The sequence below is a fragment of the Maylandia zebra genome, linkage group LG1 (genome assembly GCF_041146795.1).
Source record: "Maylandia zebra isolate NMK-2024a linkage group LG1, Mzebra_GT3a, whole genome shotgun sequence".
NCBI lineage: Eukaryota > Metazoa > Chordata > Actinopteri > Cichliformes > Cichlidae > Maylandia > Maylandia zebra.
The window spans coordinates 39604533-39625111 of NC_135167.1; the positions used below are offsets into that span (position 1 = coordinate 39604533).

A 20579-nucleotide genomic window follows, 5' to 3' on the forward strand; every position below is an offset into this window, starting at 1 on the left:
ATGTATGGTTGGTTGTCAGTATGAAGAGAGCCGTAGTCCCTCATCGGCCGTATTAACGACACCACCTCAGGTCAAAGTCCTCGGGATCATCTACAGCCCCCCGCACTGCTTCTCACCTGTATCCGGGCGGAGATGAAGTGTCCACGGGTAGCCGCAGGGTCGCGTGGCCCGATGCTGCTGCTGCTGCTGCTGCTGGTGGTCGCAGGTGTTTGCGTGGACAGCTATAAACCAGTCATCATCGTGCATGGCATCTTTGATGGACCACAGCAGTTCCAGAACCTGTCAAGGTTCATAAAGAAGGTAGGACCGCGCACAGCGTGCGATATCTCTGCTGCAGAACAACAAGGCTCGAAAACAGCTCCAAATGCGTTAGAGCCGCTTTATTTACCACAGGAATTAAAAGTGGTGTATTATTCGTGCTTGTGGTGATGCCTTTACTTTGATGTGTTTTGTGCAAACTTGTATGTGCACAAAGACTCACGGGCCTGTTAATGTTCGATATTAGAGTCTTAAGGCGGTCCTGTTGTGTCCACGGTTGCGTTTAGACTTTTTCGGGGATGTGTTTCTGGTGGAAGTGTTTAGCTATTAACGGACCGCAGGACTCGGGCTCAGTGATTAACGTCTCCAGGCCAAGTTCATGTTCAGAGTAGCTGTTCAAATTTAAAACCAGTTTTCCTGCGTTGTCTCTAGAGCGGTACTAAAAACTGCGTACAAGCATGTTTACATATTTATTATAAAATAATGAAAATGTGTTTTCAAGTTCGAGGCTTGTCCTCATTTGCACACGCAGTCAAAACAAGTTTGTATCATTTTCTCGGTTGACTTTCAGTAACTTTGGGGCAACAAGTCTGCATATTTTTCGACTAAAGCCAACTTTATCAAACATTACAGTTCACAACAGTGATTTTATTTTATTTTTTTAATAATAAATAAACTGGTACTCACACAGAGCTTTCCTGTTCTATTTGAGCATTAAAAACATTTTCAGGTGCTTTTAACCGAACTAACACTCACACTCTTATGGATGCTGGGATCCAGCCGCCAAGCTGTTGATTGACAGAGAACAATGCTAAAAGGGGGTAAGTCTGATCATTAAGTACTAGTTATTAGAACTCAGTGATCACGCTTAAAGATTTACTTCTTTGACTTACATTTCAAGTTAAAATACTTTGAAATGATTACTTTTTAAACTGGATTTGCTCCGAGTATCTTTTGCACGGGATGTTCTGACTGTATTCTGTCACCGCAGCAGGCAGATAATGTGCTTATGATTCTATGCTTGTTATTATTCATCCAAAACCATATAAACTACAGTTGTGCGCTCGACTGTTGTTTGATCCTTTCCAAAGACGAATGAAAAGCCCCCAAAGTGTCTCTTGTAAGTGAGCAATAGGAAGGAATATCTCATCAGTCATGATATTAGATCACGTGTTCAGTCTGTTCAAGCAGCCTTAAAAGTACTAAATGATTTTATTGAGGCTTTGCACAGAAACACTGTGCAGCCTTTTTCATGGACTTTTCCAAGGCTTTTGACACTGTAGATCATGAGCTATTGAAGCAAAAACTGTGAGTGGTTCAAAGATGATCTTTCCAACAGAACTAAGTGTGTGAATGCTGAACGCATCACCTCTTGCTTCCTTGATGTGGTTGAAGGTGTTTCCCAGGGATCAATTCTGGGGCCAATTTTGTTCACCTTATATGTTAATAATATGTTAACCCGTTCATGTATAGTGGTCACTACAGTGACAGCTATTCAAAGGCTGTTTTCTTGTATTTGTGTCAGTGTCGATGGCATACTTGCACATAAACCTCTACACTGGACACTGATGTGTCACTCCACACCACCCACTGGTCCTTTTATGTTACTATAGATGTATGACGTGTTTCATTGTAATTATTCTTATTTAAGCCTGTCATGCATGAATTATGACAACCTCAATCAGAGTTTTTCTTAAGTGTTTTTATTCATGTTTAATTCCTAAAGATGAATAAAAATGCTTAAAAATCTGGATCGAGGTTTTCATAATTCATGCATGACAGGGTTAATAATCTCGATCAACATAAAAATTCATGCTCTGTAAAGATTTACGTGTCATGTGTTTTAGTGCTGTTGTTGTCCAGGTTGGCCGTGTAAAGGACATTATAAATCTCAGTGGGTCTTTCCTGGTTAAACAACAATCTGTTTGTGTGTAAATTGAACTGGTTGGTATTTCCTCAACGGTACCTGAATCCACCAAATGTTCAACACGCAAATCAAGAGCTTCTATCCTACTGTAGGTTCAAGGCAGAATTTTGTATTTCAAGTAGGAATAAAATACTTAAAATGATATTGGACTTGATAACATATCAGATAAAACAAAACAGTGAAGTGAAAATCAGCAAATGGTTTCCAGTTAGCGATTTCTGTTCCTCTGTGTCTTTCATTTCCTCAGGATCAATTTTGACTTAAGAGTTCTGCATTCGAGCACCTGGCTGAAGATTTATGACAGCTGATGTTTCCCCTCATTGTGCCAAAAGTTTTACTTCCACTTCAATTTCTTTGCACTTCTCAGGTGCATCCAGGCACTGAGGTCACAGTGATCGACTTGTACGACGACCTGTTGAGTCTGCAGCCGCTGTGGAAGCAGGTCCCAGACTTCAGGCAGTCCTTCAACTCCATCATGAAAAATGCTCCTGATGGTGTCCATCTTCTGTGCTTTTCACAAGGTGCTCCTGCCGTACAATTAAACATTTAATAGAAAAACAGATTTGATAGAAAAATAACAAAAACATAGTCTTATAGCGTTGATGCCCACCTGACAACTGAGAAATAAAGGTCCAATTCTGGGGACTTAGAAGGTCCACATTTAGAGTTTGGAGAGGTGGTAAAGTCATAATTTAGAGGATTTTCATCCAGGAGACAATAGTTTATATCCCACTGGGACTTTTTGAATTTTGAATTTAGCTTTTACTTTGTCTGTGTGATTGATTTAATTTTTTAAAATTAATTATTGTTATCATGTTTTAACTTTTATTCATTGGTTAGGTTTAAGCAAGTTTAGGTAAAAATACGACACATCACACTCTTCCACTTCTAGCCGCTGGTTCATCTCTATCGTAGTACGCAGTAGTTATATAGAGAAACTGCATAATAGTGAGGACTGATGAATTTAAGGTAGAAATTTCTGAAGCTGAGACTCATATTTAGTCTCTTTTTTTCCATGAAGGTGGTCTAATTTGTCGAGCACTTCTCTCCACGACTCCCAACCACAACGTGCACACCTTCATTTCACTTTCATCCCCACTGGCTGGACAGTACGGAGGTCAGAGAGCTTTTAAAAACTTGTCTGCATAAGCTTCAACATTTAAAGAATGTGAGCTTTTTAACACACTTCTCAATAGTCACCAGGATGTTTAAGATGAACTTGATCTTATCCTCTTACTCCACAGACACAGACTACCTGCAGAAGGTATTCCACAAAACCTTAAAGAAGAATGTGCATTTTATCTGCTACAACAAATTCGGTCAAAAAGTGTCTATTTGTGACTACTGGAACGGTGAGAAAACAAGAGTTCTTCAGATTTAACTGAAGACAGTCTGCACATTTACTGAAAGATAAAACATATTTTGTCCACAGACCCTCACCAAAGACTCAGCTACCTGCGGAACAACATCTTTCTGCCTCTCCTTAATGGTGAAAGACCTCACAGTGACATGACAGGTATTGGATCTGGTTTAGTCATCATATGCACTGGTTAGCGCGAAAACAAACGTTCATGCCTTTGGCTTTTCCTTTCACAGCGTGGAGGGAAAACTTCCTGCAAATCGAGAAGTTGGTGCTAATTGGAGGACCGGATGATGGTGTCATCACACCGTGGCAGTCAAGGTCTCACTGTCATCAGCTTTACAGCGCACACTCTTTGTTCTCTTTCATTTACATTTTGTAAATGAGAGGTGGCTCATTATGTCACACTGGCGAGACTGTTTGAAAAAAATTGACCCATCAATTTCCTTCTGTTGGCTTTCAATCAATCGAAAAAATCCTGACATGAATTTTGGAGGAACAAAATTTCCTGTAGTGCATTCTGCTGCTTGTGGGCCACAAAGCAGCACTTTATGTGATGGTCACCTTAAGATGCATGTCGGTCCTTTTCAATATTGGATTCAAAGTACAATATTTGTATTCAGTTGCACTCAGGTCAGTCAGGTCCCACCTTCAGACTCACAAACAGTTCCTCCCCCTGAGCCATTCATCCCCCCACTCACCTCACTGCTCTGAGCCACGGTCTGAGTAACCCTCATCACTCAGGCCAGACCAAGTCTTTTCTTTGCACTTTGCAACTGTTTTGTTCTCAAATGTGTGCCTTTCTCTTATGTTTGTGCACATTTCTTCTGATTGCTATTTATTCCTGCTGTCTGCTAATAAAACTTTATTCCAGAACAGTTATGTGGAGCACGCACAATTTCGTTATACATGTACAATGACAATAAAGGGCTATTCTATCCTATCCTATACTAAAACTGTAAAGATACTCGGTTTGGAGACAACAACGTTTTTACCAGCAAAGCCTTCGATGTGTTTGCAAAGTGATCAGTTTGTGGTAAAAGTTATGAAACATCTTTACCTGAAACAACTGTTTCCTTTTTTCTGTGCAGCCACTTCGGATTCTATGACAGCAGCGAAAACGTCGTAGAAATGCAGAAGCAGGAGGTTAGTGGCAAACTGAAGTGCTGCCTGTACAACACACTTCATTTTTATTGAGGTGTAGCTAAAAACACAGTCCTGCTGTAGGTTTTCACTTAATGACTGACATAATATTAAGTCTGTTACAGAGGTGTTGATTCAGCTTTGTGGAAATTGGTGGTGTTTCTTAGTTGTGCTGCATTATACAGTCCATGTTTTATTTATGAATTGAGAATAGATGGATGGATGTGTGGCAAAGCTGAATCATTTGTCTGCTGTATCTTATTATCTCATAGCAGAGCTACTTTTAGTGACATTCACAGCATGCAAGTGTGGCAGGATATTATACACATTTTCTTTAACACACACACAAATGTTGAAGGGAGGAAATTAAGGATGAACAGATCATTTTATTAGCAAAATAAAAATACTCAGGGTGGTTGATGGGGAGGGAGTGGTGGTAGAATTGAGGCTGAAAGGAAGGTGGCTCAGTCTGCTGAGGAGAGATGAAGGGAGAGATGGGTGGAGCTAGGTGCAGAGGTTTCAAAGCTGAGCCAGAGGAGGAAGAGGAGGAAGGCAGAGGCTGGAGTCAGCCAGGGAACAGAACATACAATTTGTGCAGATGCTCCAAAGGTAGGAATACTTCATTTTGGAGTTCTCCTCCCACCAACATGTTCCAGCAGTGTATCACACCTCTATCATGCATCACAGGTAAAAAATGCTTTTGAAAAAGGACGCGCCTGTGCGTCTTCAGTCGTAGCTCCTGCAGCAAGCCTCCTCTGTTGTCTGTCACCAGACGTGTTTTAGGAATCGAGACGTTCTTCAAAATGGAGTAATGAGATTGTTTTCTGGATAAACAGGTAGGAGGATCGAAGGGGCACAAATGTGAGAAATGAGAATGAGCACACAAAGAAAACCAGAAGTAGGCACAGGAAGTTTAAGAAAGAACTCAAAACTAAAGGATGTTACAGAGACCAACTCAAAAAGGCTCCTCCTGCTGGACTGCTGTGTTAGACTGCTCTCTTGTAGAGAATAAAATGTTAGCTGAATGTATTTTATTGCAAATGTGTTAAACTAAACTTGGATTTTTTTAATATCTCTACTATTTTCACTGCAGACCCTCCACTGTGTTCATTCAAAAACACAACTTGAATCATGTCATTTCCTTCTGCTCTCTCAGTTTTACCTGAACGATGCGTTTGGGCTGAAGACGCTGGACCAACGTGGCGACTTGGTGACGTGTGTTCATTCGGGGGTGAAGCACACAACCTGGCACTCCAACTTCACAGTGTTCAGGAACTGCATGGAGAAGTGGCTCACATAAAAACTCTCCAACAGTAAAACCGTGGACGTCCGTCCACATGTGAATACTTTTAGTGCAATCAAAGAAAACAATGATTTAACTCCTGTCTGTGCAAATGTGCAGGATTTGTGCTTACTGCACTATTCATACTGCACAACTGACTGCTGTAAATTTTTAAAAAGGTTTTTATTTTATTAACATGATTTGCTTATATAAGTGTATAAGTTGCATTTATAATCAGCTTTCAGGTTATGATGAACTATCTCTTTATAAGCCATCTTATTTAATGTTTTAACGTTTTCCACTGATCAGTGTTGATAATAACTATCTATGAAACATCTTTTAAACTGTTGTTTTTGTCTGATTCACAGAAAGTGCATTTTGTACACAGCCAAAACTTTGTGATCCTTTTTTGTACCTTGAGAAGTCCTTAATGGAAATGTCTTGAATATTGAGCGTAGCTGCTGCTCTCATTTCTCATTCTGTACATCCTCACTTCCGCTCCGTGCACCTTCAGATGGCGGTGTAAGGGCAGGAGGTGAGCAAGATATACAAGGAGAGAGGAAGTAGTATACTCAGGAGTACAGAGTATAACTAAATGAGACTTCCTGTCCACTGTGTGCTTGCTGTCAGTATCACACCCGTGGTGGTGAAGAATCGGCTGTATGCATAGCTGAGCTCCTGATTAATCACTCAGTGCCCTCTGGTGGAACTGTATTGTAATTTATAACAATGTATTTATATCAAAGCTATTTCCTATTTTCCTCTTCATGAGGTGTATTTCATTATTGCATTAACATATTTCATGAAAACTTGCATCTCTGCAATGCTTGGTCTGGTTCCCCCAGACTGTACAGTTCAGCTAATGACCTGAATGACTTTATTATATGAACTTTTTTCTAAAATGCATTCTCAGAAATTTCTCATATTTTCATGCTTCTCTGTGACTTTAACTGCAGATTTATGATGCTACCTACGATTGTCAAATTTAGCTTTGCTCATAAGAATAGAGACTTAATTACTTTTGAATGTAAACCAGCAAATAATGCTTCTGCCAAACTTTTCTCCAGCGTCTAGTTGAAGTCGTTATTGTAAGTCAACATATTTTCTAGTTAAACAGCAGTGAAAATCTAAACCGGCTCTTTGACCTGGCTTAGATTTTACATACAGTTTGTCCCACTGCTGACACTTCACTCATGATTAGATTAAAGCGTCATGGTGGAGTGTGATCAATCACTTAATCCAATTCATTTTCTCCAACAAGGGTTACTGATTCACAGTCTCACTTTAAATTGTGATTAGCTAATATATTTTTCATTTCATTTCATTTTTATAGGAAAAAATTCAATATATTTAATCTTCCATACGCAGTTTTCCCCTCATAATTATTTCTTACATCCAGATTAGATTCTATGTGACAAAATAGCATAAAAATGACTTAGTATTTGACCCTGCAGCTGAATTACTAAAAAGGTCAGAGTCAAGAAGTGGATCTGTAATAATTAATGATTTTACATCGACTTATTGTGTAACACTACTACTACTACTTAAATATATAAATAAAAACACATTTAAAAAAATAATTTAATTTTAGCATTATGTAGCCTACTTTTCATATGAAAAGTACATAATGCGAAAATTAAAAAAGCTTCCATAACAGAAAGGCCGATTGCGTGTCTCATTACATTAGTGAAAGCAGGCGTGGTAGTGGGCCTACGAGTCAGCGCAGAGCCACACGAGAGCAGTAACGATCTTTACTGACTCGCTCCAGCTGTTGCTCTTTAACAGGTATGACGGTGACGTCACTAAGGTGACACCCACCTCTCCTCCTCCTCTCCGGTGTGTTGCAACGCAGCTCCGGCTCAGTTCCCGGTGGAGATTTTTCTGGTTGGAAATCTTTTGTGTCTCCTGCTTCTTTCTTTCTGTCGCGACCATGAAGCTTTCCGCCGGCTCTTTCAAACCTTCCTCCCTCTGAGAGGCCCGCAGGACTTTCAGCGTAAGTTGACACCGATTCGAAAACTTCCCCGTGGATTTGTCTCGTGCTGGATCAACTACGCTGCTTTCATGTTCAATCTCTAGACCTCGGTAGCTTAAAATAGAGGCAGATAGACGGAGTTGAAATGTTTTCCACTAGATGGGGATGGGTTTCCTTTTTGGAAACATGTTGTGGGACGGGACAGGCTGGGGTTTAAAACAGCTGAGCGCCCTTCGAAGGGCGAAAGCTGGAAAGACAGATTCATTCATCGACAGTCTGGCTGCACTTCACTGTCAGCGTGGCTCAAGGTCGACGTGTCCCGCCCTGTGGGGAGCTACTGTAAACAGCCTGTAGCTGCAGACAGCACAGGGCTCAAAACATCCACGGAGGGAACAGAAAGCTGTAAATCAGAGCACCAGTCAGGCTGCTGATAATGTCAGAACGAGTCGTGCTAAGTGTGAAGGCAGCTGGAAAATACAGACAATTCTCAGCCATCCATTTAAACTTTAAGTCAGGAACACCGTTGCCTATGATGAATGTTGTACCAGAAGAAATTCATTACCTTCTCAGTAAGCTAGTATGCCACTGTGATAGTGGAACTAGATCAACATACTGTAATCTGCAGGGAGGATCCCCAGGGGAAGAATGACGATTGGAGTGAACTTGTAGATGAATAGGTGTTGGTAGGTATGGTGATGGTAGTAGTTTGTGCCAAAAGGCTGGACATGGCTAAAGTGAACATTTCATCAAGACAGAAGGCTTTATGCAACAGTGGGGGAGTATATCTTATGCAAAAGGAACAGTCGGAAAGACAGAATGTAGCTGGGCAGGATTGGGTGTCTGCAGGCTGTAGGATGGCTTTGAAAATGAAGAAGAGAAAGCAAATGAAGGCAGAGGCAAGGATTAAATGGTGGAAGATGATTCAGTGTGGAGCTGGCACAGGCCCTGGGTGATAGGAAAGAGTTACCAAATGACTGAGGAAGCACAGCAGAAGTTTCTTTGGCCTATCCTCTGGGCAGAGGGCTGAGGACAAGAAGACTTGGTGGTGGAATGAGGAAGTACAAGAAGGTATTCGACGAAAAAATGGTATAGTCAGGGAGATGAAGTCTGTAGACAGAAGTACTAAAGTGTACAGCAAAGGAAAAGTAAGTTTTGTTTGAGGCTGAACACTAAGGAAGGAGATAAGGACTTGTAATGGTTGGCTAGGCAGAGAAGTCAAGCTAGAAAGGATGTGCAGCAGGCTAGAGTGATTCAGAATAGAGATGGAGCTTTCATAACATTCTAAGAGAGTGTGCTAGGAAGATGGAAGAAGTACTTTGAGGAGCTGATGACTGAAGAAAAGGAGAAAGAGAGGAGGGTTACTAGGATGGATGGAGGAAAGCTAGAGAATGAGGAAGTGCAGAGGATTAAAAGAAAGTGAGGGCAGCTATGAAGAGTGTAAAGGTGGTTTGCCCCGATGACAAACCTGTGGAGCTATGGTGATGTCAGAGACAGCAGTTAAGTTTCTAATCAGATTGTTCAACAGAATCTTGGATCTACTCATCCATTTCAACAATAAGGTTGATGTGAAAAGTTGTAGTAACAGAAGGATGAAGATGATGAGCCACACACTAGATATGGGAAAGAATTGTTGAAGCTAGGTTAAGAAGAGAGGTGAGGAACAGTGAGCATCAGTGCGGCTTCATTCTGAGAAAGAGCTCCACACACCTGATGTTTACTTTGAGAGTGTTGATGGAGAAGCATAAAGAAGAGAGGGTCAAAGGTTGACAGGTGAGGTAAGGCAGAAGTCTCTGTATCATGTTGTCAGACAACACTGTGACCTGTAGGTGGAGTAGGTGGAGGTATGCTGTGGACAGAAGAGGAGTGAAGGTCAATTGAACCAAAACCGAATACGTGTGTGAAGGAGCGGGATTTAGGTGGTGTGGTGAACATGCAAGGAGCAGAGACAATGAAAGTAGCTGTTTAAATACCTGTTGTTGAGAATGCAGGCAGGGTGGAGTGGGTGGAGACGGGCGTCAGGGTGATTTGTGACTGAAGGATAGCAGGCAGAGAGAAAGGGACGGTTTTACGATATGGTAGGGAGACCTGCTGTGAGACGGTGGTGCTGAGCTGGTGGCGGAGTTGAAGGTGTTAAAGCTGTCATTGGGAGCGACGGCTCAGGTCGAGCATTTTTGAAACAAAGTTAGAGAGACGAGGCTGAGGTGGCTTAGACATGTGCACAGGAGGGATGGTGGATATGATGGAGAAAGGATGTTGAAGCTAGAGCTGCCAGGCATTTATGGATGTAGTGATGGAGGACAAGCAGAGGGTGTGACAGAGGAGGAAGCCAAAGAAGAAGACTGTAATCTGCAGAGCCCTCAAAGTACACTAACATAATAATTTTCTGTTGACACAAAGAAACCAGCTTGAGCGTCTCCTCGTTATGTAAATCCAAACATCATAAAAATGCACAACCCTGTTTCCAGAAATGTTGAGATGTGTGAAAATGATATATATCAAATAAAGAATTGGAGAATAGAGAAAAAACTTCTCTACACAAGGAACAAGGGTGGAAAAATACTAATGTGTGTTATGTTTGGATCCTCAAGCTGCAATTACATTAAAACACACATGGTTCTGTAGTGGAAATCACTTTGTGGGCTTACAACAGACCAGTGCTGGAACCATAAATGGAAGTTAAAACTCCACCAAGCAAAACAAAAGAAAACAAAAAGAGGCCAGAACCCCAGCAGCCCTCTCTGGGCCTCGTTTGTGATGGAGTGGGTGGAAGTAAAAGCTTCCTGTGGTCTGATCAATCAAAATCCAAAATTGTGTTTGGAAATCTTGGAATTTTTGCCCTCCAGGCCAAAAAGGAAATGGATCCAGCTTATGTGTGTAGTTCAAAAGCAAACTTTTGTTCTGCCTAATATTGATCATACAGTGTTCACAACACCAGGCCGTCAGTAGTAAATGATGAGAATTTCCATCAGTGTCTGTATGAAACATTTGAGCTAAATTCTGCTTTAATTTACAGTTTCCTCGTCTATTGGACAACAAGGGGAAGAAGTCCATCTGTCCAAGATGTCTTCCAGAAGTAAAAATGACCAGTGCCAAATATGTGGCGGAGCTCTCCAGGGAAACCAACGGCGGTGGCTGTTTGGGGGCCAGAATAAGAAAACTGGTCAGCCTCGGACCCCAACAGGGTCGTTGAGAGGAGGGAGCCGGTCCCAGTCATCACAGAGCAGCTCCTGGGGTGAGTATAGAGCTTAATAAATGCTTAACATATTGTAATAGTGTAAAAGTAAACATTTTGTTTCTCTTCACAGGCAGCACGTTATCTCTTGGTTCCTCCGTTTCTCTCTCCAAGTCTCTGATGTCCGTGAGCTCCCCCTCCAAGAGCGTGGATCTGCTCACGGTGTTGACCCACATACTGGGGCAGTCTGTACCACGGGGCGGCGGGCAGGGGGAGTTTGTATGTGGCAAATGCGTGTGCCTGCTAGAACGCGTGTTCAAGTTTGACACGGTCATAGCCAGGGTGAGGGTGCTTTCGTCTGAGCGCCTTCAGAAGCTGACGCATGAGAGGGACAAAATCAGACAGTGGGTGCGCCAAAACTACTGCCACAGGCATCTGCAGGACTTTCAGAGCAGGAGCAGCACCAGTGAGGAGGAAGGAGAGGTGGAGAAGGAAGGCTACAGGGAGATGCTCAAGGAGAATATGGCGCTTTCAGAGTACGAGTGCTGGTCAGAGAAGTGGGACACGTGTCCGTATTTTATCAGAACGGGAAAAAGATGCAGAAAAGGGAAGGGGTGCGAAGGTTGCGATTCCTTACGGGTGTCCGACTCTGATTACGAGTCAGTTTGTGGGGTTCCTCGTCACATGCCTTTCCAGCCCTTCTCCCCGTTGTCCCAGGATAGATCCCAGAGCGTGCCCCTCCACTGGCAGAGGGTGCCATCCGTCAACTCCAGCCCAGCCTCCCTGGCAGGGTCCAGTCTCTCGTTACGAGCTCCTTCCCACACGGAGTCCATTCAGTCTCTTGATTCTCTGGACGGGAATGACCCCTTTGATTCAGCAAGTGATCAGTCAGTCAACTTCATGCTGAGAGAGCTGAGAAGTATTGGAGGGAAGCCGGTCAGTTCGCCATCAGGAAGTAAAATCCCTGTTCTGGGCAAAAGGGATGGGAGGTACCTGGGAAAAATCGAGGAGACTGCATCACCCACAGTGACCAGGGTGCTGAACTTTAGGGATGTGGAGAACGGAGGGGATGAAGAGAATGGGGATGTCCTAACATTGCTGAGGGATGAGTTCATGCCTCTTCACCGTGAGGTGAGTGTGCTGTAGAAGATCATGCAGGCCTGGATGAACTTTGAGCAGTTGCCATGTGTGCTAGTAGCTGTAAATATTGACCGTGGCTGCAATAGTTTATCCAGGAACAGCTGCAGCTTGTCCAAACATCCAACATGATTAGAATTACACGCATTACTTTTCTTTGTGTATTGCATAATAGCCCACACCGTGTTTATTGTGAGGCTTTTTTATTTTATTTTAGAAGACTGCTGCTAGAGTTCATCATGGTATCCGGCACCTAAAAGGCCAACTTGACCAAGCTGCATCCCGCATCAGGACCCTGGAGGCTGAGCTGAAACATGGGAGAAGCAAACAAGTGGAAGTCAACGGATCACAAGACTGGGCCCCTGTAAGCTTTCAGTTTGTTCTTTAGATGTTGAATAATAAAATGAATCCAGTTTTCAGTTTGAAAAACTGGTCGGCAGGGCCTGTAAGAAAACTGTCCTACTTCTCACTCAATTTGTGACCTCATTGATCTGACACGCTAATTTGATAGTCCTTTATAACGCAGCATCATGTTCATTTGATAAATTATGGTAGGACCGTAACATGGTCCTACTTTAATTCACATGGATGATGAAGTGGGTCATCGGTGTCTTCGGAATTCATAATGTCCGAGTTGAAAAAAACAAACAAAAAGATGGCAACAGTCAAAATTTAAAAGGTGCAGCTTCAGATTGGGATGTCACAGTGGGTAATGTCACAGTGGCATCACACAGAGTTTTCTGATTGCCATCATTTCTCTTGTGGATATGAAAGAAAAAGCAAAGCCAGGTGGGAGGTGAAAACATCTCATTCTAGGCTTCGGTAGTCCAAAGGCCATATTTACTAACTACTGGTATCTAGACTAGCTTGAAGGGTAAACTGAACGGAGATGCTGCTGATATTGTGATTTAAGAGATATTTATTTATTACCACAGAGTTATTTTTATCCGCTGTCACACGAGGTAAATGTCTCCAGCCTTTTATTTCTAAGAAGAAAAACAGGTTTATTGCAGCAGAGTGACACAGCAGCTCCTCTGTCACATGTGCAAACAGCTCCGTGAGCCACCCTGCGAGTGTTGACCGAGTACAAATATAGCATTATGAAAGGAATGGAGGTTGGGTGGTTGGTTTTGTATCTGTGCAGGGTGTGTCTACATTTCCTCATTTTCAGGTGCACAACACAAACACACTCACAGCCTCTCACTGGAATCTTCCCCGACCGGTGGAGTTTGCCCCGGGCTCGGTAGTCTTATGATAGGATATCATTAACCGGCCTCATGACCTGTCACAGCGAGGCTGCTGTGTTCACATGGTGAACATTATTAATAATTAATGTGAAATCTCTGAAAACAGCAGCAGGTTTAAACGTGCAGTAACTGACATTTAAGTTACTAATTTATCCCCGAGCAGTTACAGTTTATTTTGTTTTTGTTCTCTTTCCAGGAAACTGATGTTTTTAAATTCAGTACTCGCTCTCTTTTAGCTTTCTTTGATCTCCAGCAGCTCTTGAGGGAAGAATTTTCCTCATGAACAGATGAATGCTTTTTTTTTATGTTCCATTAAAAAGCTGAAAACTGCCTCCTGCTGCTTCTGGCTTGTAACTGTAAGAAATGGGCTGAACTGAAACATAAATGAATACAGTCACAACAGCCACCTATTTTCTCATGGCCTCTTCATCACATTATATTGAAACTTTTCAGTTTTAAAGCAGTGTTGGGTGATGACAGATCAACAAATGAAGAGCTTTTTTCTCTTTGGAAAATTTGGTATTTAATTTCTAAGTTTTGGGGATTTGCAAAAAAAAAAAAAAAAACCGAAACAAAGCTGCAAAGTATTAAATTAAATGGATCCTTACAGAAATGAAATAATAAAAAGGACTAAAGTGCTTGTTCTGAGCATATTTAAATATATTTATTAAATGTTTTATGAGTTATCACACAGCAGGTTGGAATAGTTGTAATCACTGTTTAAACAATGCTGAGAATTTTCAGGGATTACTCTGTAGAAAATCTTGTAATTATTATTTTCCTATTAAGTAAATACTTTAAATATTTAATACGTATAAGTTCTCAAATTTAAAAAAAAATTGGCTTCTCTTTTTTAAAATTAATTTTTAAAAGGAGGTAAACTCTGAGCCAATACCATTTCAAACGCACAAAAAAATAATCAATAATGGAAATGGTCATCTTTAAACTCTCTGATGAGGTACTGGAGTCTGAGCTGTTCCATGGCTCCTCTGTGGCTTTTGAATGAAGCTGTTTGTTCTCTTTCCTCCAGCTGGTCCAGGAGGAGGCGGCTGGCAGCTCCCTGCTGCAGAGCCTCGGCCTCTCCCTGCACAGCCGCGAGCGTCTGATCCAGGTGGGTGAGGTGGAAAGCGTTGCGGCAGCTCGAGCTGCTGCTGCTGAGGCTCCGACTCGAAAGCTCTCTGGAATGTTGTTTTTCTGTGAAGCTGCTGTACGTTTAAAGTGGCAGTGCCAAATCTGTGTGTTCACGAGTGATCGGAGAAAGCTTTCATCACGACTGCCGGTGTTTGTAGCTACTTGTCATGTTGATGATTAACAGCAGGAAAATTTGTGGACTCACAAAAACACAAAACAAAACGGGGCTCACCTAGCAGAAAGATTTTCTTACCTGAGGGTTACTGGAGGATCATGGAGACTGTTAACCATAAATGTCAATATTTTCTTTAAGGATAATGTAATAGGATGGAGCTTTTCAGTTACTAAAACGATTAAAAGATTATCAGTGTCCACATAAAATACAATATGATGATATAATTAGTTGGTTTTACATGTGCTTGTGGACAGAGACTGCACGTCTCTAGCTTTACACTGGCTCTTTCTCTCTATTCCAGTCTTTATGCTGGGCTAACAAGCTTCTGGCTCCAGCTTACTTTCTCTTTGCCAACCTTATCTGAATCTGAAACTCTTCCATTTAAAATATGCACATACTTTATATTTTTGCATCTAACACTCAAAGTCTGCTTACCTCAGCCGTTTAATGCAGAAACCACTGAGTAAGACAGTAAATATATGCTACAAAAGGAGAACCATGTCCTGTAAAAGCAGCAGAACCAACATAATACTGACATTTTCAGCATTATACTTCATTTTGTGTTGATCCACACCTCTGCCTTCTTTACACTTGAACACTGAGAGTTGTGGTTTTAAACAGATTTGAGCATGTCCGTGTACCTGCTTCTCACTTGCATCCATATCAAGTCATTGCCTCTGGGTATTGTAACTCTCTGTAGTATTTTGCTTTAAAAGCTCGCTGTAATCCTCGTTTAGAAAGGATTTCAATCATTTAACATCCAGAAAATGCAGGTAAAATGTTCACGAATGTGTTCACAGACAGATATTTCCTGTCTTCCAGGAGTGCACGAGTCTGATCAGCAGGCTGTGTGTGGAGGAGGGAGCAGGGACTGAGCTGGCCAACAAGCTGACTGAGAACTTGAGAGAGATTATCTCTGACAACAAGGTTAGAGCTGTGCTGTCTGTCATTCTCATGCTGATTGTTGACATTAAAGCAAAGCTTGCTCTGCTTATGATGACACATGTTACCCGCTCACTGAAGCACGGCGGTTGTCAGCACAAGCAGGCACATTTTTGCTGATAGTCAGCAAACTGAGCTTTCGTGTCCCTGAAAGGGTGGAAGTACTGTGATGGACACTTTTTATTGAGTTCAAAATTATGTTTATTTTCTGTCGATAAGCTGATTGTTTCATTTTCTGATCTTCAGGCTGCGCTGGAGGCTCTGAGGTCTGAAATAACTGAAAAAGAGAAGAGCATGGAGAACGAGATCGAGGCTCTGAAGAAGGCTGGACGAGACCGAGAGAGAGACTTGGACACCCTCAACACTGTGCTGCAGTGCAACCAGGACATCATCAGTGTAAGACCACACACTGCCACACGGGTGGTCTCCTGTTTGGCTGTGACTCTATTTCTTTTTGATACGAGGTTAGAGATGCAGGACAACTCGGGGAATATAAAACAATCCTGTCAGCTCCTCTCATGCTGTTTATTTTGCAGGCATGCTCATTCATACATTGCACACATACTGATCTGTTTATTTGGTTACTTTATTTAATTCAAATACTCGCAATTAAACGCAAAACACAACTGCACGCTCAGCACTTTAGTCGCGCTGCATGTACTTGAAGCTCTCTCTGTTTTTGACTCAGGACCTGCGGGTGGCTCTGGGAGAGAAGGAGCAACTGCTGAAGGAGGTGGAGAAAGAGAGGGAATTGTGGAGGCAGAGAGACGGGGCCCTCACTGCTGTCCTGCAGGAGAAGGAGGCTCTCATCCGCACCTTCAAAGAGCAACTGGAGAAAGGGATGGAGGTAATACACCTGCAGCCAAACAAACCTCTTTGAAGCTTCTCCTTTTACTGTCCTGTGGCCGTAAAACACGAGATATATAAATGTTTTTGCACAGCACTCACAGAAGCAGGGCAGAAAAACCCCTAAAGTAGCCGCGCCCTCCTTAACTGTTGAGGCTCGCTGTAGTCTGCTGATGCTTCAGTGCTTTGAGAGCAAATCTCACATCTCTTTATTGAAGGTTTGTTGGAGCTTTATGCAGAGAGACAGGAACAGCCTGGCACTAGACAGGAAGTCATTGTGCACAGACAGAATGAACCTGCAGTAGCATCAGCAAATCTAGAAAGTGAGCTAGATTGGTTTCTCTGGGTTAGAATTAGATTATGAATTGAATTTATTGAATTTAATCACTATAATGAAAAAGCTTCGCCTGTATTTAGCATGCACATGAACACAAACACACCCACCAGTCATTAGTGTGCTAACAGTATAATTATGAGCCTGTCTGTGTGCTTATTTAGTCCCCGGGAAACGCTGGGCAATGCCTCCATGCACTGGTGGGCAGTTATCTGAGTTAACTTTGACTAATAACCAAAGCTGCTTCTATGAGGAGCATCAGTCAGATGTGATTAAAACTAGTTAGAAAGGTTCCCCTGCAAGTTTTACTTCTATCAGCATTTTTATGTTTCTGTATTCTCCCCCAGATTTAAAGTCAGGATCTTTTTAGTGCCATGTCTCTCGTATTATTAGGATATGACATGTGGTTTTTTTTTCCTCTGTGTGACTGGATGAACTCTGCATTCCTCCCTCTGTACGGCTAAGCTGAGGTTTGTCAGTAAATACTGTCTTCAGTAAGTAGAAACGTGTCATTTTCTTCCAGGCTCTCTCAGATTCTGTGACTGGCCAGCAGTCAGGGGGGGGCGGGGCTGAACTGGCAGCTATGTTGAAGGATCAAGAGGAAAGCAGCGCCACCTTGTGCCAGGAGGTCACCAAGCTTACAACGACCCTGCAGGAATACCAGGACATGGTGCAGGTGGGAGATTAGCCCGGCCACACGAGTTAATTATTTCAAGTTAATTAGAAAACTGAAAAAGCAAAAAGCCGCTGAGTTTGTGATGAATTTCCACTTTTACCTAATAAGTCTGCATTCAAACACACATTCATAGTTTATAATAGATTATAAGACAGAAACTTTTGAAAATACAGGGAAAAATATTAAATTGTAAACTTTTTAATGTATCAAAAATAATGTGAAAAATAATTAAGTCCCAGCTTCTCTGATCGAGCGGTTAAACTTCTTTTGAATGTACCTTTCCTACAGGTTAGAGCAAGTGATTTACAGAAATGACAGGAAATTTAAAAAATGGAATAACTTAATAATCTAACCAGTAAAAATGCTGCTCTTCCAAAACAATGTGGTGCTTCGTTTTTTAGAAATTGCTTCTAATCAGTGCTGGCTGGAAAACCACACTGAAATTTAAAATGAAATCATCGCCATAAGCTGCCTCCTGTTTGTGACCCTAAAGCTCCACATCACAGCCACAACAAATCTGAGCCGTTCATTCTGCTTTTTCTCCAGAGTCAGCAGGAGAGTCACAGTCGGACGGTGTCCTCTCTGACGGCTCAGCTCAGAGACGCTCGGCAGGAGCTGAGGGAGAAGGAGAAGAAGAAGAAGGAGGCGGACCGAGCGCTGCAGAACGACAGGGAGGACAGAGAGCGGGGCGAGAGGAGACTCAGGGACAGCCTGGAGAAGAGGGACAAACTCATCGAGGTAAAGAAGCAATTCGTGCCACTCTGCAGCATTTTAGGCAGCTACTCTGAACGCCTCAAATAATAACAAAAGCTTTAAAATATTTTGCATCTGTGTCAAAATAAATATTAAAAAGCTTTTCATCCCCAGGAAGATGCACTTGTGCTGCACATGCCAGTGTCTCAGAACATTTGAGCTTCATTAACAGCTCAGTACCAACACTGTCAGCGTTTTTGCTCAGCCAATGAGAGCGCTGAACCACTTTATGCACCTGGCAGCTTGATTGGAGGCCATGTTTGTTGAATCCACCCATAGATTTCTGTTCAGGATCCTTTGAGTGCCCCATCTCCTCTCTTTGATAATAATACCGATACTTGATGTTTCTTTAATATTTATTGTTGGGCAAATAATAAGAAGTGAGTGAGTGCCAGTGTTTGTGTATATCCTTGCTGTCATGTATGTGAAGACAGAGCACCTGATACAGGGCCTAAGACTTGTAGTGGAAAGCACTGCTGCTTACATCTGCTGCTGGTAGACTCCTCACACGACTGCAGTAAAGAATCTGTTCTTTGTTGCGTTCTTTAGGCTTTGTTTTGATCAAAATATCACAGAAAGTATGGAAACACTGCACTAATTTAGGAACTTCTCGAACTTATGAACCTTTCTGTTCGTGTTTCCAAACCGCGAGAAGAATTGTTAAGCTCAGACAGGTGGTTTTTGTTTTTTGCTTGCCACTTGAATTCAAATATTACTTCTTGGTTAAGTTGTCTTCAGTGTTGTTGTTCGCAGTAGGAGGAGTACAGAACTAACAATGAACTCGCTGTACTTATGAGTGCTCTTCTTTTTAAAGCAAATCCTTTTGGATGCTGAGGAGCGGGACCATCTGTTCAGAGAGCTGCAGCAGAACCTGCAGAACAAACGTGAGCCTTTGACGGCCGTCAAACACACACTGTGATGGAGGAGGAGCCGGGCTGACACACTGCACCGACGCCATGCAAACTCACTGCACAAAGACGGAGGAGCACTTTGCACTTTCCGCACCTCCTTTCTGCCTCCTGAGCATATTTATCTTGGTGTACATTAAGTCTATTTATATTTATCCTCGCAGATTAAGGAGACTTGAAGGAAAGAAGCTACTTTTCTCTGTGGAGTGAGTGAGACGGTGTGATTGTTTTCTGGAAGGGGAAATGTTTGGTGTGTCCTCTTGTGGCTGGATGTTTAATACTTGATTCAGATACGAGCAGATTACTGTATAAATGTGATTTTGAATGTAACGGGTTTACGCAGTGAGATCATTTCATGCAGCGGGAACATCTCTGAATGGTGTCATTGTCCTTTAGGGCAGGAGCGGGCACAATATCGCTTTAAAAGGTGTTTGTTTTTTTCGGGGGGGGGGGGGGCGGGCTAATTATAATCTTTAAAACTCTTTATGGTGGCGTCTTGTATTCATCTTTTTCCTTAGTACAGAACTGCCTAGTTGCTGTTTACAGTGCTGATGTCACGCTTTGTTAAGTGGAAACGTGCAACCAAAGAAATGTTTTTAACGGTTTTAATTTTCCATTTTTCTTTGTCTCGCTTTCTATTTTTCTGGAATTATTTTCAGCCATCTTTAATGTTTACATGTCTCGTATTGTTGGTCGGGAACTGAGACATTTTTTTCCCCCCCATTTTTTGCCTTTTAACTCAAGAGGATTAAAAACTCTGATCCAAATAAGTTCAGTCTGCAGTTCTTGTTATTTTAAACTGCATTTCAACTTGTTCTTTCTTAAAGGGACATTTCACTCCAGAATTAAAGTTCAATCTGCTTACCTTTGGACTGCTCTGCAGTAGTGATCCTTCACTTTAATATAATGTAAGTAAACAGTTCACACTCCATGGTAATCAAAGCAGCAAACCACATGTTTGAAAAACTCAGCAGCAATGTGTCTCTTAAAGTTCACGAGGCAGTTACTTGGAAGAAAAATTCCCAAACCTAACGTGAGCAGTTCCACCAACCCTGAGAAGTGTGCGTCTAACATTACAGCTCAACCAAGAGGGACGGCTTTAATGTTTAGATGCTGTCAGACTGTCGTGAGCACGAGTCGCTCACTGTGGGAAAGTGCACACTTTGATTTACAGTAATACAGCAGGAGTGATTCAGTGCTGTCAGTCAAAGTCGCACAAGCTAAAGCAGACTGCTTTATTTTCCACTTTACTCTGATGTAGATGAGACTTCACAATGCATTCTATCAACTAAAACCATAAACTCATCAGGAAGGCA

At 42.1% G+C, this 20579-nt stretch overlaps 2 protein-coding genes and 1 long non-coding RNA gene across 4 annotated transcripts; 2 read left to right on the plus strand and 1 right to left on the minus strand.

The window, feature by feature from the left end:
• Nucleotides 1-7: 7 nt before the first annotated feature.
• On the plus strand, nt 8-6779 carry LOC143419426 (lysosomal thioesterase PPT2-like). Its single transcript, XM_076886096.1, has 8 exons — nt 8-300; nt 2553-2706; nt 3207-3302; nt 3430-3537; nt 3618-3701; nt 3782-3866; nt 4637-4691; nt 5845-6779. Exons 1-8 carry the CDS (start codon nt 133-135, stop codon nt 5986-5988), a joined length of 894 nt encoding a protein of 297 aa, XP_076742211.1. The 5' UTR covers nt 8-132; the 3' UTR covers nt 5989-6779.
• Nucleotides 5055-7896, minus strand: LOC111501469 (uncharacterized). Its single transcript, XR_002721506.3, has 3 exons — nt 7789-7896; nt 5851-5963; nt 5055-5512 (listed from the first exon to the last, which is right to left on the minus strand). It is a non-coding gene; the product is annotated as an uncharacterized LOC111501469 (long non-coding RNA).
• si:ch73-95l15.5 (uncharacterized) lies at nt 7837-20132 on the plus strand. Of its 2 annotated transcripts, none has more exons than XM_024799779.2 (11): nt 7837-7963; nt 10956-11174; nt 11248-12245; nt 12469-12615; nt 14529-14609; nt 15627-15731; nt 15993-16142; nt 16435-16593; nt 17450-17602; nt 18149-18340; nt 19170-20132. In XM_024799779.2, exons 2-11 carry the CDS (start codon nt 11003-11005, stop codon nt 19272-19274), a joined length of 2262 nt encoding a protein of 753 aa, XP_024655547.2. In that variant the 5' UTR covers nt 7837-7963; nt 10956-11002; the 3' UTR covers nt 19275-20132. The 2 variants fall into 2 exon arrangements, with proteins under 2 accessions (XP_024655547.2, XP_024655548.2); XM_024799780.2 differs by having other exon boundaries at nt 12472-12615.
• The last annotated feature ends 447 nt before the right edge of the window (nt 20133-20579 follow it).

Coding starts and splice junctions, on each gene's coding strand:
- LOC143419426 (XM_076886096.1), top strand. CDS start 133: ATGAAGTGTCCACGGGTAGCCGCAGGGTCGCGTGGCCCGATGCTGCTG. Junction 3,303..3,429: donor ACTGGCTGGACAGTACGGAG/GTCAGAGAGCTT, acceptor CTTACTCCACAG/ACACAGACTACCTGCAGAAG. Junction 3,702..3,781: donor ACCTCACAGTGACATGACAG/GTATTGGATCTG, acceptor TTCCTTTCACAG/CGTGGAGGGAAAACTTCCTG.
- si:ch73-95l15.5 (XM_024799779.2), top strand. CDS start 11,003: ATGTCTTCCAGAAGTAAAAATGACCAGTGCCAAATATGTGGCGGAGCT. Junction 11,175..11,247: donor ATCACAGAGCAGCTCCTGGG/GTGAGTATAGAG, acceptor TTCTCTTCACAG/GCAGCACGTTATCTCTTGGT. Junction 18,341..19,169: donor AGAGGGACAAACTCATCGAG/GTAAAGAAGCAA, acceptor TTCTTTTTAAAG/CAAATCCTTTTGGATGCTGA.